This window comes from Podarcis vaucheri (assembly GCF_965113315.1).
Source record: "Podarcis vaucheri genome assembly, chromosome: 14".
Classification (NCBI taxonomy): domain Eukaryota; kingdom Metazoa; phylum Chordata; class Lepidosauria; order Squamata; family Lacertidae; genus Podarcis; species Podarcis vaucheri.
In genome coordinates, this window is record NC_138752.1 from 32,024,082 (window position 1) to 32,038,867 (window position 14,786).

At 48.6% G+C, this 14,786-nt stretch overlaps 1 protein-coding gene across 2 annotated transcripts in view; it reads right to left on the reverse strand.

Annotated features, from left to right (window-relative positions):
• Window positions 1-13,210, reverse strand: part of SYNGR3 (synaptogyrin 3) — a 33,562-nt gene extending 20,352 nt beyond the window's left edge. Inside the window, exon 1 of one of the 2 annotated variants that reach the window (XM_082199023.1) lies at window positions 12,966-13,210. In XM_082199023.1, the coding sequence (XP_082055149.1) occupies window positions 12,966-12,998 (33 nt within the window). In that variant the 5' untranslated portion in view covers window positions 12,999-13,210. Of the gene's footprint in view, window positions 1-7,455; window positions 7,683-12,965 lie in introns of those variants that run through there. The other variant, XM_082199022.1, reaches the window with a different exon arrangement.
• Between the last annotated feature and the right edge of the window lie 1,576 nt (window positions 13,211-14,786).

Consider the following 14,786-nt stretch of genomic DNA (forward strand, 5'->3'; position numbering starts at 1 on the left):
AAAATAGCAAAACAAACCGAAGCTAAGTCATCCTAATGGCTCACTGCTAGAAAAATTCAACCCTGGCTTCCTCAAGCGCAAAGCCAGTCCCTCAACCAGGCACACACAAATCCAATTTGCAGACACCTCATAGGAAGCTCTGCCTTATTCTGGGTCAGACCACTGGTCCAGCTAGCTCAGTGTTGTCTGCACTGACTGGCAGCAGCCCTGCAGGTTTCAAACTGGAATCATTCCTAGCCCCGCCTGGATATCTTAGGGATCGAACCTAGGGCCTTCTACATGCACAGCAGATGCTCTGTCACTTCTCCAAGTTCCTCAAGTGCCCTTCCTTCAATGCCTCATTTCCCCCCATCCCACACTATTCCCTTATTCTCTCTCTCAAATGTGGTCCCACGACCCACTTGATTTCCACCCGTTTTCTAAACTGCATCACAAGCAAAGACGACGACTAGATGCTTATACCTTTAAAATCAAAGCTCTCAGCAGTTCAAATATGTGCCCCCGATTCAAGGCACAATTCAGGATGGAAAAACTTTGCTTGGATATAAGGCACTGATGCGGATTGGAAGCAACAGTTTCCCATCCTTCTCTCCTCAAAATGGAGGAGAAAGGGGAAATTGTTTTCTGCTGCTCCAGAGGGTAAGACCCAAACCAACGGATTCAAAGGACAAGAAAGGAGGTTCTGACTTTCTGAGGGTTAGGAGCTGCTCAACAGTGGAACAGACTCCCTAGGAAGGTGGTGGACTCTCCTTCATTGGAGGCTTTTGAACATAAATTGGATGGTCATTTGTGAGGGATTTTTTTTAAGCTGCAATTCCTGCATTGCAGCGGGTTGGGCTAAATGACCCTTTGGGGTCCCTTCCAACTCTGCAGCTCCATGATTCTATGACAATGTGGCTGGCTGGCGTAGATGCCTGGTTTTGCTGCCCATCTGTTCAAGCTCCAGCCCTGCTTCTCCCCACCCCCAGCCCGCCGCCCCCACCACCTAGAAACATCTTGTACTGAACACAACCCCCAGGGAGATAAAGCCACCCTCGATGATACTTAAAACACAAAACAAACTCGCGCAGACAGCAGCGGGGGAAGGAAAAGCAATTCTCCTAATGGGTGGAACTGTCTGCTTTTCTTTATCGTCAAGTATCAGAGGACAAATAAGGGAGCAACTCCCCACCTGGCCAGGCCCCTCGGTTGCTGCCCGTTATTTGCTGCTGGTTGGCAGAGAAAAGGTGCCAGTCCTAAGAACATATGAGGCTGCTGGATCAAGGACAAAGGCCCATCTACTCCCAGCAACCTCTTCTCACAGTGGCCAACCAGATGCCCGAGGGAAGAATGCAAGCAGGATGTGAGCATTCTCCCCTCCTGCCTTTTCCAGCAACTGGTATTCAGAAGCATGGCTGCCTTTGACGAGGGAGGGAACATCAGAAGAGCCCTGCAGTGCTGGATGAGGCCAAAGGGGGAAACACCTAGTCCAGGAACCTGTTACCGTGGTGGCCAGCTAGATGTGCGACAAACCCACAAGCAGGATTCAAGCACAAGAGCCCTCTCCCCCCTCCTGTGGTTTCCAGGAACTGGGATTCAGGAGTGTTGTTGTTGAGGAGGAGCCACTATCATGGCCAGTAGCTGTCAATGACCACCTCCTCCATTTTTTAAAGCCATCTAGGTACATGGCCATCACTGCCTCCTGTAGAAGGGAGTTCCATAGGTTAACTATGCGCTGCCTGAATAAGGGCTTTCTTTTATCTGAGCTGAGGGACGCAGGTGGCGCTGTGGTCTAAACCACTGAGCCTCTTGGGCTTGCCGATCAGAAGGCTGGTGGTACGAATCCCCACAACGGGTTGAGCTCCTGTTGCTCGGTCCCAGCTCCGGCCAACCTAGCAGTTCAAAAGCATGCCAAAAATGCAAGTAGATAAATAGGTACCTTCCAGTGGGAAGGTAAACGGCGTTTCCGTGCGCTGCTCTGGTTTCGCCAGAAGTGGCTTAGTCATGCTGGCCACATGACCCAGAAAAAGTCTGCGGACAAACGTTGGTTCCCTCAGCCTGTAAAACGAGATGAGCACCACAACCCCAGAGTCGTCTGCGACTGGACTTAATTGTCAGGGGTCCTTTACCTTTACCATTTTTTATCTGTGCTAAATCTTCCAACATTCAGCTTCATTGGATACCCACAGAAGGAGAAAAACTTTTCTCGATCTACCTTCTCCACGCTGTGCACAAAGCTTAATTGGTGGTTAGACTATGCATGTGTTCACATGACTGCCTTTGAGCATAGATAAGTGGGGGTGTGTGTATGCGTTTCACAGCTCCCTCAGCCCAGCTGTTCACATCAGCACAGCTTCATTAGTGTTAGATTCATTTGAACACAGAGCGGGGGCTGTTCAAACCTTGGCTGGAGATTAGGAATAGATTAAGGACTCTTAATAGGTGTGAAACTAGTTTGAGAAACAATAATCCAATAGTAGTATTTCATAATGAAGTACAGGGCACGTATGCATTCTAGATAATGTCAAGTGAACAAGGATGGAAAAAACAGCCCTGGAAACACGGTGAGTACATAGTGTAAAGTTGAGTGTGGACACAGCCTGAGAATTCATACCGATTTCATAGAATTGTAGAGTTGGGAAGGGACCCAAAGGGTCATTTAGCCCAACCCCTGTCATGCAGAAATCCCAGATTTGTTTGCAGGGTAGCTGTATGACAATCAAAATTGTCTAATTTCCCAGCGAACAACGTGGTGCCATCCAAATTCTGCAAAGCAAAAAACCAAGGTTCGTAAGCTAACAACAAACCATGGCTTCACATCACAGTTTGTTGTTAGCAGACAAACCATAGCTCAGCCACTGAGAAGGGTTTGCACATAACACAAGCCCAGTGTTTCTCAATCTTGGGTCCCCACAATTGCTGGACTACAACTCCCATCATCCTTAGCTAGCAGGGCCAATAGTCAGGGGTGATGGGAGTTGAAGTCCAGTAACAGCAGGGGTCTGAAGTTTGAGAGACTCTGTACTAACCATGACTCTAACGAACATGTGTATGGAAACCTGGAGAGCCAAAGATTGGAAAAATGAGAGAGAAAACGAAACTGAGAGATTCACCCCTCCATACTACTGGCAGTATGAAGTACCATGCAAAAGGATACTGAGAGGTCAGGGGGTGGACAAGCAGTAGCAGGGAGGGCCAGATTCTATAGGTGCTATCCCACTAAATCATAGAACAGACAGATTAATATCACCAGCCTCAAGATATCCGATTTAATTGATTGCACTGGGTCTGCTCTGAGTACAACTAACATTTGGTATCACCCCCTATGTATCAACACTCATATCAATGTCTGACTAGAGTTCACGTGGTTTTAACCACATTGCTTCCTCCAGTCGTGTAAAACAAGGCCATACTTGTATTTTATTTCAGTTGGTAAAAAGCCCCCTTCTTCTTTTTTTCTAAGTGAAAGGTTTATTTTCACACTGCAAACCAGGACTGCAAGGAAAAGCAGAATGCAAACTGTCACCAGAAAGCAAACTGGGTTGGAATGAGGAGACATCCCAGGACTTTCCAGCTCTTATAGCGAGGCTTCCTGAAATCTCATATCGAAAGAACAACATGTTCAAGAGAGCTGCCATTCTCTCTAATGAAAGTGAAACCCATTAGTGGTTTAAGCTAATGCTCAGGGAAGACAATTCTTGCTCCAAGTCAGGGTCTGAAGATCTTAACCTCCGACCCAAAAATAGGGTGAAAAGCACCCTGGGATGATTTCACTGCAACCCTGACACAAAATTACAGCAAAGTCCTTCTGGGCCTCCCTGGGGTGGCTTAAGCTGTTGCCCTCTGGACAATGTTGGGACTGCAATTCCCAGCAGCCCACACTGCCAGCGATCAGAGATGATGGGATTTGTAGTCCAGCCAACATATGGAGGCTCACAGGTTAGCAACCCCTCTTCAAGGACATCAGCCACATTGGCACTATACATATAAAGCACTGTGCTGTCACTTTGAACAGTCATGGCTTCCCACAAAGAATTCCGGGAGCTGTAGTTCGCTAAGAGTTGTTAGGGGACCTCTATATTCCCTGCACAGAGCTCCAGTTCCCAGATTTGGGAAGAGAGATCAATTGTTAAACCACTTTGGGAATTGTAGCTGCAGGAGGGGAACAGGAGCCTCCTTAAGCTGTCACTTCCACACACTATATCTGCATAAATGAGTGATTAAATGTCTTGGAGCAATCTTTGTCAGCCTCGTGCCCCCCCCCCCCCATGTTTTGGACTGCAATTCCCACCAGCTCCATTCAGCATGGCCATTTGAGGCTACAACTCCCATCAGCACATCTGCTTTGCATGTAGAACATCCCAGCTTCCATCTCTGGCATCTCCAGGTAGGGCTAAGAGGCCATCATGCCGAGATGCTGCCAGTCAGTGTAGAGAATACACTAGACGGACCAATGATCTGACTTGGTATCAAAGCAGCTTCCTGTGATCCTATCTGGAGGGCACCAGTTTCCAGAAGGGTTTATGAAAGGATTATGAATCTGTGTTAAGTGATATTACGAACATTTCCATGCACTGATGTGTGTCAAGGATTTCCTGAAAGAGACTGCAGTCAAGGAGGTGATTCATGTTTTCCCCCGTGTACCAATGTAGAGAGATAGCTATATATACCTGCAAACACTTCGTGCATCTGATTAAGGTGATGCCACAAAAGCTCAGGCCGTAATAAACCATTTTTAGTCTTTAAGGTGCCACAAGCTTATTTCTTGCTGCTACAGACTAATTTGGCTACCTAGATGGAAATCAGGCTAATGTAGATACCTAGGGAAGGCATTCTGGGGATGCTCATATAGTAGTTTCAATTTTTATTATTGTCTTACATAGGCAAAGCCTTCCTCCAGATCAGTGTTTGGCAATCTGGTGCCTTCCAGATGTTTGGGCCTTTGGCTGCCATCGGTCCCAGTACCATAAGGCCGTGCTGGCTGGGGATGATGGGAGTTGTAGTCCAAAATGTCTGGAGAGTGCCAGCTTGGCAAAGGCTGCCAGATGCCAAAAACCTACTTGTTTAGGTGAATGTTTGCTCTATTTTTTTTTTTTTTATCTGTTGTGTTTGTCTCTGATTTTATTAAACTGCTGTTGCTTGATTTGGATTCCATTGCATTTTAGGGTTGGATTGTTGTTAACTGCCCTGAGTGGGATGTTGAGCACCAGGAGAGCAGAATCAGAAAAAAAATCCCATCTATATACATGATAAATAAATCTAATTCTGTAGTACTGATGGGTCCTAAATTGGGAGAATCATAACTCAATAGGCTGGAGAGTGAAACACCCCATACGGAAGGTACTCAATAGCCACCTACAAAGTTATGAATATCATAAACTCTTCTAGCCACAGTCAGTCTGTTCTACTCCTCCACATTGGGGGCAGAGGAGGGAGCAAGAAGACAGCACCCTTGAGCAGTCCCAAAGCTAGTTACACAGAGGTCTGATCACCTCCATATTCCTTTGAATGGGGCTGCCCCTGCTGCTGTCCATCAAGGCCTAGCTTTCTGGGGTCACGTGGCTGCTTCCAGTGAGATCTTGCAAAACTCTGGTAGCAGCGGCACGGGTGGGCCATGGGATTCCCCTGCCTTAGGCAGCTGCCTCAGTCCACCACACACAAGTGGGCTGGTCCTGGCTGTAGCTCAGTGGCTGAGCATCTGCTTTGCATGCAGAAGGTCCCCGGTTCAATCCTGAGTGGCATCTCCAGGTATAGCTTTGATAGACACCCTGTCGGAAACCCTGGACAGAAGCTGATGGTCAATCTAGGCAATGCTTCCTGGGTTGCTATTCAAGTCAGCCCTTTATTCAGACCAAGAGGACTGGGAACTTTACTTTTGGGGGAAAGGACTACTGATCAGTAGTTGCATACAGAAACATCAGTGGTAGAGCACTTGGATTGCATGCAGAAAATTCAATCTCCAGCATCCCTGGGTATGTCTAGGTAATTTTTATTTTTTTCTATATTCAGCTTTTTCTCCAAGGAGCTCCAGGTGGTGTAAATGCTTATCTCCCTCCTCATCTAATCCTCACAACAGCCCTGCAAAGTAGGCTAAGCTGAGAGTCAGCAACTGCCCCAAAATCACCAAGTGAGCTTCATGGCCGAGTGGGGATCCAAACCCAGGACTCCCAGGTCCTAGTCCGACACTCTAACCACTATGCCATGGTGGCTCTCTAGTCTGAAACCCTCAGAGAGCTTCTGCTGGTTGGTGTAGACAATACTGAGTTAAAAGAGCTCAAAGAGTTAACCTCAATGTAGGGTGGTTTCCTATCTTACATTTAATCAATTGTGAGCAGCATAGTCGAGGTGGCACTGAGAACCCTCCAAAAGCCCGACAAGGCCCCTGATATTATAATACCAACAAAATAACAACACACCCATTGTATACACACATACACAAAAAAATGAGAGCGTCGTTGCCTTCCACACCACCAAGCCAAAAGGCTCAGCCACAGCAAAAAGGGGCTGTGAGCAAGAGATGATTCTGCCCCTCCTTTGAACCGAACCCATCTTGCTGTCGCCTTCCAGGAGAGCAGCCAGAACGGTCACCCAGCAGCCATCAAAGTGGGCATCCGTGGTGCTGCTGCCCTCATCTCTCGCTTCCGAGAAGGAAGAGAGAGAAAAAGAAAGACAAACACAGCAGAAGGAAGCGTGACATCATTCCACACCCATCCCTCCGACAAGGGGAGGCCTTGCAGGTGGATTCAGCCAAGGCAGGTGGCGGGGGTGGGGCGGGGAGAGAGAGAAAAAATGTCTCCTGGCAGAACGGTTTTTCAGTCCCAAACACACACACACCTTCGGCTGTGGGTTTCAGATCCAGAAAAGAGCAGAGAGAGAAGTCTTTCCACACCTTCTGTTGCAAAGCCAGGTAGCAAAAGAGCAGATTGGCAGCATGGGGAGGGGGTAGATCTATATCTCCTAGAGGGGCTGCAAAGAGACAACCTGACCAGAGCGCGGGGGGGGGGCGAATAGGAGAAAATTAGGTGGGGGAGCAGACTTTTCCTTCAAGGCACACATGCATTCCCCCCCTCCCCTGCTGTGTGTATGTGTGTGGGGGTGAATTAATGACATTTAAAGAGGTGGGGATTCTTTAGGCACTCCAGAAATAAACCGAGAAGCTGCCATACCACACGACCATTAACCCACAAACACGCCAGACGATGCAGAGTCATCTTTCTTTTCTTCAAACCGACACGCCAAAAATAAAAAGGTCATTCCTCCCACCGCACCTGAGCGTTGCCCGCGCCCCTCCCTCCCTTCTACTGCATGCACAATGTCTGCAACATAAAAATAATAAATTGAAATAACCCCCCCAATATGGTGGAGGGGCGCAGCAGACGACGCCAAGGCTTGTTGACCTTTGGAGGGCTCTGAAAGGCCACGCGAGGCGTGGGTCTAGTGGCGAAGGGAGGGGGTGGCTTGGGGTGCGAGGCTTACCCCCGAAATGATCCTCAGGATCGTCTGAGGCCGCCGGAGGAACTCCAAGGGATCCACCGCCGCGCCTGCCCTGCCGGCTCCAAAGGAAGCTCCTTCCATGATTCCTCTCCAGGCGCCCTCTCTGCGGATCCCTCTCCTCGCTCGCGCGCCCTCCTTTCGCTTCCAAGCGGAGAAGAGAACAGAAAGGGAAAGCGGCGGCGCCTGCCTGGGGGGCGAGCGAGCGGCCGGGCGGGCGGCGGCAGAGGCTGGCAGGCAGCAAAGCGAGCCAGGCAGCAGGCGCGGGCGGGCGGAGACCCGGGAAGCTCGCGCCACCACCTGCCCGCTCGCCTGTCCGGGTTCAGCTTCTCAGCGCGCGCAGGCTTCGCTCCTGCTGCAGCGACCAACCTAGTGGGTGGGGTGGGTGTGGGTGTTGGGGCGGGAGGGGGGAAGCGATCATAATAATAGGTGGGGTGGGGTTGGGGGTTGGAAAGGTAATCAGAATATTAGGAGGGGGGGTAATCATAATATTTAAACGGGAAGCCCTGCAACAGAAACAACAGTAGCATCTTCAGGGGGTTGTGGCATCAGCAGCTTTTGTGGACTGCAGCCCTCCTCATTAGAGGCAGGAAACGTCCAGACTAGTGTGCTGGTGCACTTATTATTTTTATTTATTTTTATTTTTATTGCTGAATTTATATACCACCCTATACCCGAAGGTCTCAGGTTCACAGAACAAAATCAGAATATGAAACCACAAAATATATAAGCAAAATAAAAAACAACCCAATAAACCCCACATTTTAAAAGAGCATAATTGTTGTTGTTGTATTTTGTTAAATTCATTGGGTGTCTTTCTCCAGCCAATAAATAGTTCTTGCTGGTAGCCCATAGGCCATTGCAATGAGGGCAAAATCCCTCTTAAAACAGGATTGAATGGATCCTCTGCTTAAAATGCAATCTACATTGAAATAACCCTAAAAAACCCTTCCTGGGGTCACTTTTTCAAGATTTAGCTTTCTCAAATTAGCCAGCTACCATAAGAGACCCACTGGCCATTCAGTTCAAGATTCTGACTTGCAAATATTGATATGATATCCACCAGCATGATAATGGAACTCCCTCCTGCAGGAGGCAGCGGTGGCAACCAGCTTGGATGGCTTTAAAAAGGATTAGACAAATTCAAGGAGGAGAAAGCCATCAATGGCTACTGTCAAGAATTTACTTTGCCCAGGTTAAAGTAGCCTTGTGCTGATTTGTTTAATTAGTAAAGCCCAGGTGCTGTTAGTTAGGTTCTTTGTAGATAAGCTTGTGATTGGGCTGGCTGACGGCCATAATTTTTGCAGCTGCAAAAATATCCCCATGGTAACTCCTCTTTGTACGTATTAACGGGTAATTGGAATTTAGTTATTAGCTTTTCTTGTTTTTACACTCTCGGCTAAGAGTTTGTGCAATTGAGAAGCTTGCCTTATTTAAATAAACATAGATAGATAGAAAGATAGATAGATGATAGCTGGATTGGGTTTTTACTTCAAAGTTGCTCCATGCTAGATTCAGTTGCCTGTATTTGTTTTCTACTATAAATTGCTATTTTTATTATCTCCTGGGCTGGAGAGGGCTCCCCCCCCCTCCTTGACAGCTACTAGCCAGGATGGCTATGCTCTGGCTCCACAGCAATGCTTCTGGGTACCAGCTGCTGGAAACTGCAGAAGGGGAATTCTGCTTGTGGGCTTCCCAATGAGACATATGAAGGGCCACTGTGAGAAAAGGATGCTGGACTAGATGGGCCATTGTCCTTATCCAGCTGCAGAGCTTTTCTTATGCTCCTAACATGTGTTAAAGTACACACACATAAACCACACATCTAAAGGATGTATTTATATTCTCCAGATGCTTCCTTCTTTTTCTTTCGCTCCTCCCCTGCCCTGTTTGGTGCACGCTTCATTTCTTGCCTACTGTTGCAGATCTCCCTCCCACCAAGACAGCTCCCCCCCCCCCACTTATTATTTTGCATTTCTACTTATCGGTGCTCCTTATTTTATATTTTATTCCGCACACCCATTCATCAGTTGCCTCCTGCAACTCGCAGTACTGCTTGCACCCTAAGAAAAGAGGGTGTGTGACAAGAAGGTTCCTCCCAAGTATCTATCTATCATCATTCCTCCTCCAAGGAGCTCATGGCCCTCCCATCCCCCCTGTTATCCTCACAATGAACTTTTCAAGGTAGTTTATGCTGAGAGGCTGTGACTGGCCCAAGGTCACCCACTGAACTTTGTATGGCTGAGTGGGGATTTGAATCTGGGTCACCCAAGCCTTAGGTCAGCACTCTAAACCAGTGTTTCCCAACCTTTTTTGGGCAAAGGCACACTTGTTTCATGAAAAAAATCTCGAGGCACACCACCATTACAGCCCCGTGACGTCAGCGCGCAGCGTCACGCCGGGAGGGACATGAATTGCTAGCAAATTACATAATCACCTCCTTGAGGGCTGGCTCATCTTCTCCGAAGGCAGAACCCCATTAATTAACAGGACAGACTCACACCATAGCCAAGACGAGGGGGGAAAACCTCAATCATGCACAGTCATGCACATGTGGGGGCTAAATGAGGACAAAGACCGGGCAGAGAGCAGGGTTCAAATCACCCCACCTGGCCAGGACAGTCCCTGGGTGCTCCCTTGGGCCACTCGCCTGACCCACCTCGCAGGGCTGTTGTTGCGAGGATAACACTGGGAGAACCACGCGCGCCCCCGGGAGCTCCTTGGAGGAGAAAGCGGGCGATGAATGCAATGCACGAAATATATGAGAGGCAACCAGGTTTTGCAGGTGAGGGGCCCCCGCCAGCCTCCGCTTCCAACACCCGGCGCAACGACGCTGAAGTTTCCCCCCGGGCTCGGCTCGGGGAGCAGCGCTGCTCCCCTCGGCTCCCCTTCGCCCTCCCGGCTCTCTCTGCCGCCCACTGGGGACCCCCCTCACCTGCCAAGTCCGGAGCACCGGTGGAAGTTGCATGCATGCATACAGGGCGCCGCGTTGCCATTGCATTGCACTGCACTCCATGCAACGCCTGCACGCATGCATTGCCTTGCACGCCCGCCAAGGGGTCTCCCCGCGGTCCGATGCGTCCCCTCCGGCGCGGATGCAGCATTGCAAAAATAAACACACACACCCCGACGCAGCCCTACCTGGGGGGCAGCCTCCGCCTCCGCCGCTCCGCCTCCGCGGGGATCCCCGGGCTCCATCCTGCCGCCCGATCTCTGCGGGGGCGCAGGCAGGCTGCGCCGGGTCTGCGCGGAAGAGCCCCTGCCCGCCCGCCCGCCCGCCGCCGCTGCGCTCATTCCATGGCCGGGAGAAGAGCGCTTCAAACAAAACGCCCGGCCCGCCAGGCCACGCTGGGAAACGTAGTTCGCGCACCCCACGCGGGCGCGGAGCCCAAGGGCGAGGGGACTACGGATCCCGGCAGCCCCCGCGCCGGGGACGGAGGGGGAGAGGCCGGGTGCAGGGATGGAGGGACGGGTGGGCGAGCGAGTGAGTGAGTGGCAGCCGCCAAGCCTTGGCCGAGAGCCAGGAAGGGCCTCCCCGGAGGAGGAGGAGGAGGGAGGCGCAGAGCGGGAGGGAGGGAGGGAGGGAGGGAACCCCAGGGGTCATCTAGTGATGGCGCCCCAATCGAAAATTTGACTTTTAAAAAAAATATCTTTCGAACTTTTTAATTTTTCCCACGGCACACCAGGCAACATCTCGCGGCACACTAGTGTGCCACGGAACAGTGGTTGGGAAACACTGCTCTAAACACTACACCCCACAGGCTGTGTTCTCTTTTGGTTGCTGGCTTTGCATGCCTTTTGTACACCAAGTTGAGGTTTTAGATTGTTAGACAGTCCGTAAGTATTTTGATAATAATTACAGAAGTATTAGAACTTTTGTTATATGTGTGAGATATAGAGCCCTGTGCCCAAGGTTCATCTTGTCCAACAGCCTCTGAATCTGGATGTTCCATTTGGAGACCTTGGGTGGAAGACCTTTCCTCCTCCATAAGTATGTCTAAAAACTAGGTAGGGCTGGGGAACCCTTTAAAGCCCTCTTGGGCAATCTTCCAGGGGCTTTCCAAAGGTTCCGTTCCAACTTTATGCAAAGTCCCTTTTGCACACTTTGAAAGCACTGTATCTATAGCTAAGAATTAATGTTTTACATGCCACAGTATCTGCTGTTCTCACAGCACTCAAAGCAGCTGACAAAACATTTCAAACACCAACCTAGAACCGCATTGAAAACCGTGACACATCTATAAAAAAACGAGACTGGGTTTGTTTGGGGGGTTTTTTATTTCTAAAAAGATCCAATCAAAGACAGCGTAAACCATCAAAAACAACTCAAATCAGCCCATTGGGAAAGCTTTCTGGGAAAGGCGGGTTTTGTTGATGGGACTCATCTCTGAAAGAAGATTGGATGCATCCCATGAAGGAGGGAAAGTACTGAGCAGCGAGTTACAGTCACAGCCAATGGACAGGAAGAAGGGAGAGCTTGTTCCATGGTGTGGTAGCTAACCGATTTGACTAGGCTGTGGGAGAGCTGGGTTCAAATCTCCACACAGCCATGAAGCTCACTTGGGCCTGCCACTCAGGCACAGAATGAAACATGAGACGCAAGAAAACACAAGGGATCTAAATCACACCCACCTCAAAATGTCATGGGTTTGTGGAGAGCCCCTCGCTGTCCACAGGGACTTTGCACTGGGCCTGTGGTGTGTGTGATGTCACCGCTGAAGAAATGAGAATACCAAGAAATGAGATGGGAGTTTTGCTTTGCTTTCAGAGGAAGCAGTGACTGGCCCTCTGTGGGCGGTAGGTTCCCCTTTTCCCATACCCCAAAGAAAGATAAGAAAGCCAGCGTGGTGCAGTGCTTAAGAGTGCTGGACTAGACCTAGGAGACCAGGAGCCATGAAGCTCACTGGGTGACCTTCGGCCAGTCACTGCCTACCTCACAGGGTTGTTGTGAGGGTAAAATGTGGATGGGTAAGAACTGTGTATGCTGCCACTATAATTGCTATATTGAGAAGGGCAGAATATAAATACTACAACAGCCACAGTTCAGTGGTAGGGCATCTGCTTTGCATGCAGAAAGTTCGAGACTGGAGAGCAGCTGCCAGTCAGTGTAGACAGCACTGAGCTAGATGGTCCAACGGTCTGATTCAGTAGAAGGCAGCATTGAAGGGCTGCAACTTGGTGGTAGAGCACCTGTTTTGCATGCAGAAGGTATAATCCCCAATGGCATTTCCAGTTTGGGCTGGGAACGACTCCCTATCTGCAATGTTGGAGAGCCACTGCCAGTCAGTGCAGTAGGCTAGATGGACTGAATGTCTGACTCAGGATAAGGCCACTTCCTACGTCCCCGAATAAAAAAAGATCTGTAGCAGCAGTTGCCTAGAAGCAGAGCTATGAATTAGAAAGTCCCCAAAGTTTGAATCTTGCCTCTAACCATCAACACAGCAAGTGGCCTCTGGTGAGCCTTTCCCTGCAATTTGGAGAAAATGCTGGCCTACCTGACAGGACTGTCGTTCTGGATTAGGTGACATGTTCTGAACACTCAGGAAATAGCTAGATTTTCCTTCCACCCCAACTTGCTTCAATGCATGTTTATAGGCTTCTAACCCACACCAGCAGTCTCGAATACAGAATGAAGAAGTGTTAATTGTTCTAGATAATTCATAAAGGAGGGATGCAGAACGTGACAATGTGGATGTTACCGCAAAATGCTAAAATGAATCCTCCCCCCTTTCCAGGCTGCCATCCTAAACCCTCCTTTCTCAACCCCTCCCTCCATGACATCATATTGATGATTTTCATGCCATAGATACTGATACCATGACAACTTTGACATCATTTCTCTGTTCTGGACTAGGAAGAGAGAAAAAGAGGGAGGGGAATTATACCCAGAATTACAACTGGCATCTGGATTCTTTCAAAGCTTGACTCCTGTCGTAACTCTCCCCCCCCCCGGCTGTACCTTGGTTTACCCTTTTGCAACAGACACATGCACAGCTTATAAATAGCACATATTTGAAGACAAGTCAATGAACAAGATGCCCATCTCTGGGGAGAAAGGAATAAAAATTATTCAAAATTCGTCCTTCCTTCTGATCTGCCCCTTCTAGGGTGGGGAGAGCTCTGCTGATTTCCTACCGGGGGATGGGGTAGGGGAGCCAAGAGGGGAATCTGAAAAAACGTCACTCGTAAGATTCATTAGTATGCCTTTAGGATTTTTCACTCTCTCTCAATTACAGGTGAGTCATCATCTCTCTGCATTTTTCCAACCGCCAGAGGGATAGGCAACATTCAGAGTTCCCTTCTTTAATGTCACCCACTGACATAACACTTCCTTTAAAAAAAAAGAAAAAGGAAGATGTAACATGCATTGGTGGCAAAGTGGCAACCCTCAGGCTGAATGAGGGCACTGCTAAATGCAGGAATAGTGGAAAAAACGAGCAGTGCCTGATTATGGAATATTATTGAAATGAGCTGATGTGAATAAACCAAAGGTGAAGCTTAAGTGTGTGCCCATTATTCCACTAGTAATGGTGCTGAGACTTAAAATTAAGGTGTTCTTTCAGAAAACACATTATCCCCCCCCCCATCACCCACTGATGACTTCTTGTACCTCAGCACAGGTGCTTTCAACCCACCTTCAGAGCCCTTGGTCTTCCCCACACCACACCCCGGATTAGGGTCTGGAAATTAGCACAGCTTTTGAGAATGTAGACAATGCCTACTTGGCTCTGAAGGGGCAGTTATTAGCTAACCCCATGAAACTTGTGCAAGAAAGAAATGCTGTGCTGAGGTATTATTTAGCGCATTTTGTTGGGATGGGGGTTGCTGTTAATTCTTCGTAGCTTTACTGTATTTTTGATCTTGGGATCAATGTGGAAATTGTCCAATCTGGTTGTATACTTTTTGATGCTTTGTTTATTGTTTACAACTTTTGTTGTGCTTTTAGTTATGTAATTTTTATATGTTGTAAGTTGCTTTGAGCACAATTTTAGCTTTGGAAAGGCAGCATAGAAATGAAATAAAATGATTGATTGATTGACTGAAAGCTATCCCCACCTTTGATGAGGCACAAGGCGATGAAACAAGGCACATTCTAGGAATAAGTGAGAACAAGAGGCCTTCAGTTTGAAGGGTTCTAGGTTAGATTTGAATTTATCATTCAATACAGCAGAATCCTAGAAGAGGCTGTTGATGTTTTTAAGTGGATGTACTTATGTGAGAAGATTCTCTGATAATTAGTGGGAAAATGACATTGGTGAACTGTCTGCTTCTAAGTCGCTGTAATGAAAGATTAAGAGCTCGGTAGAAAGGAGAAT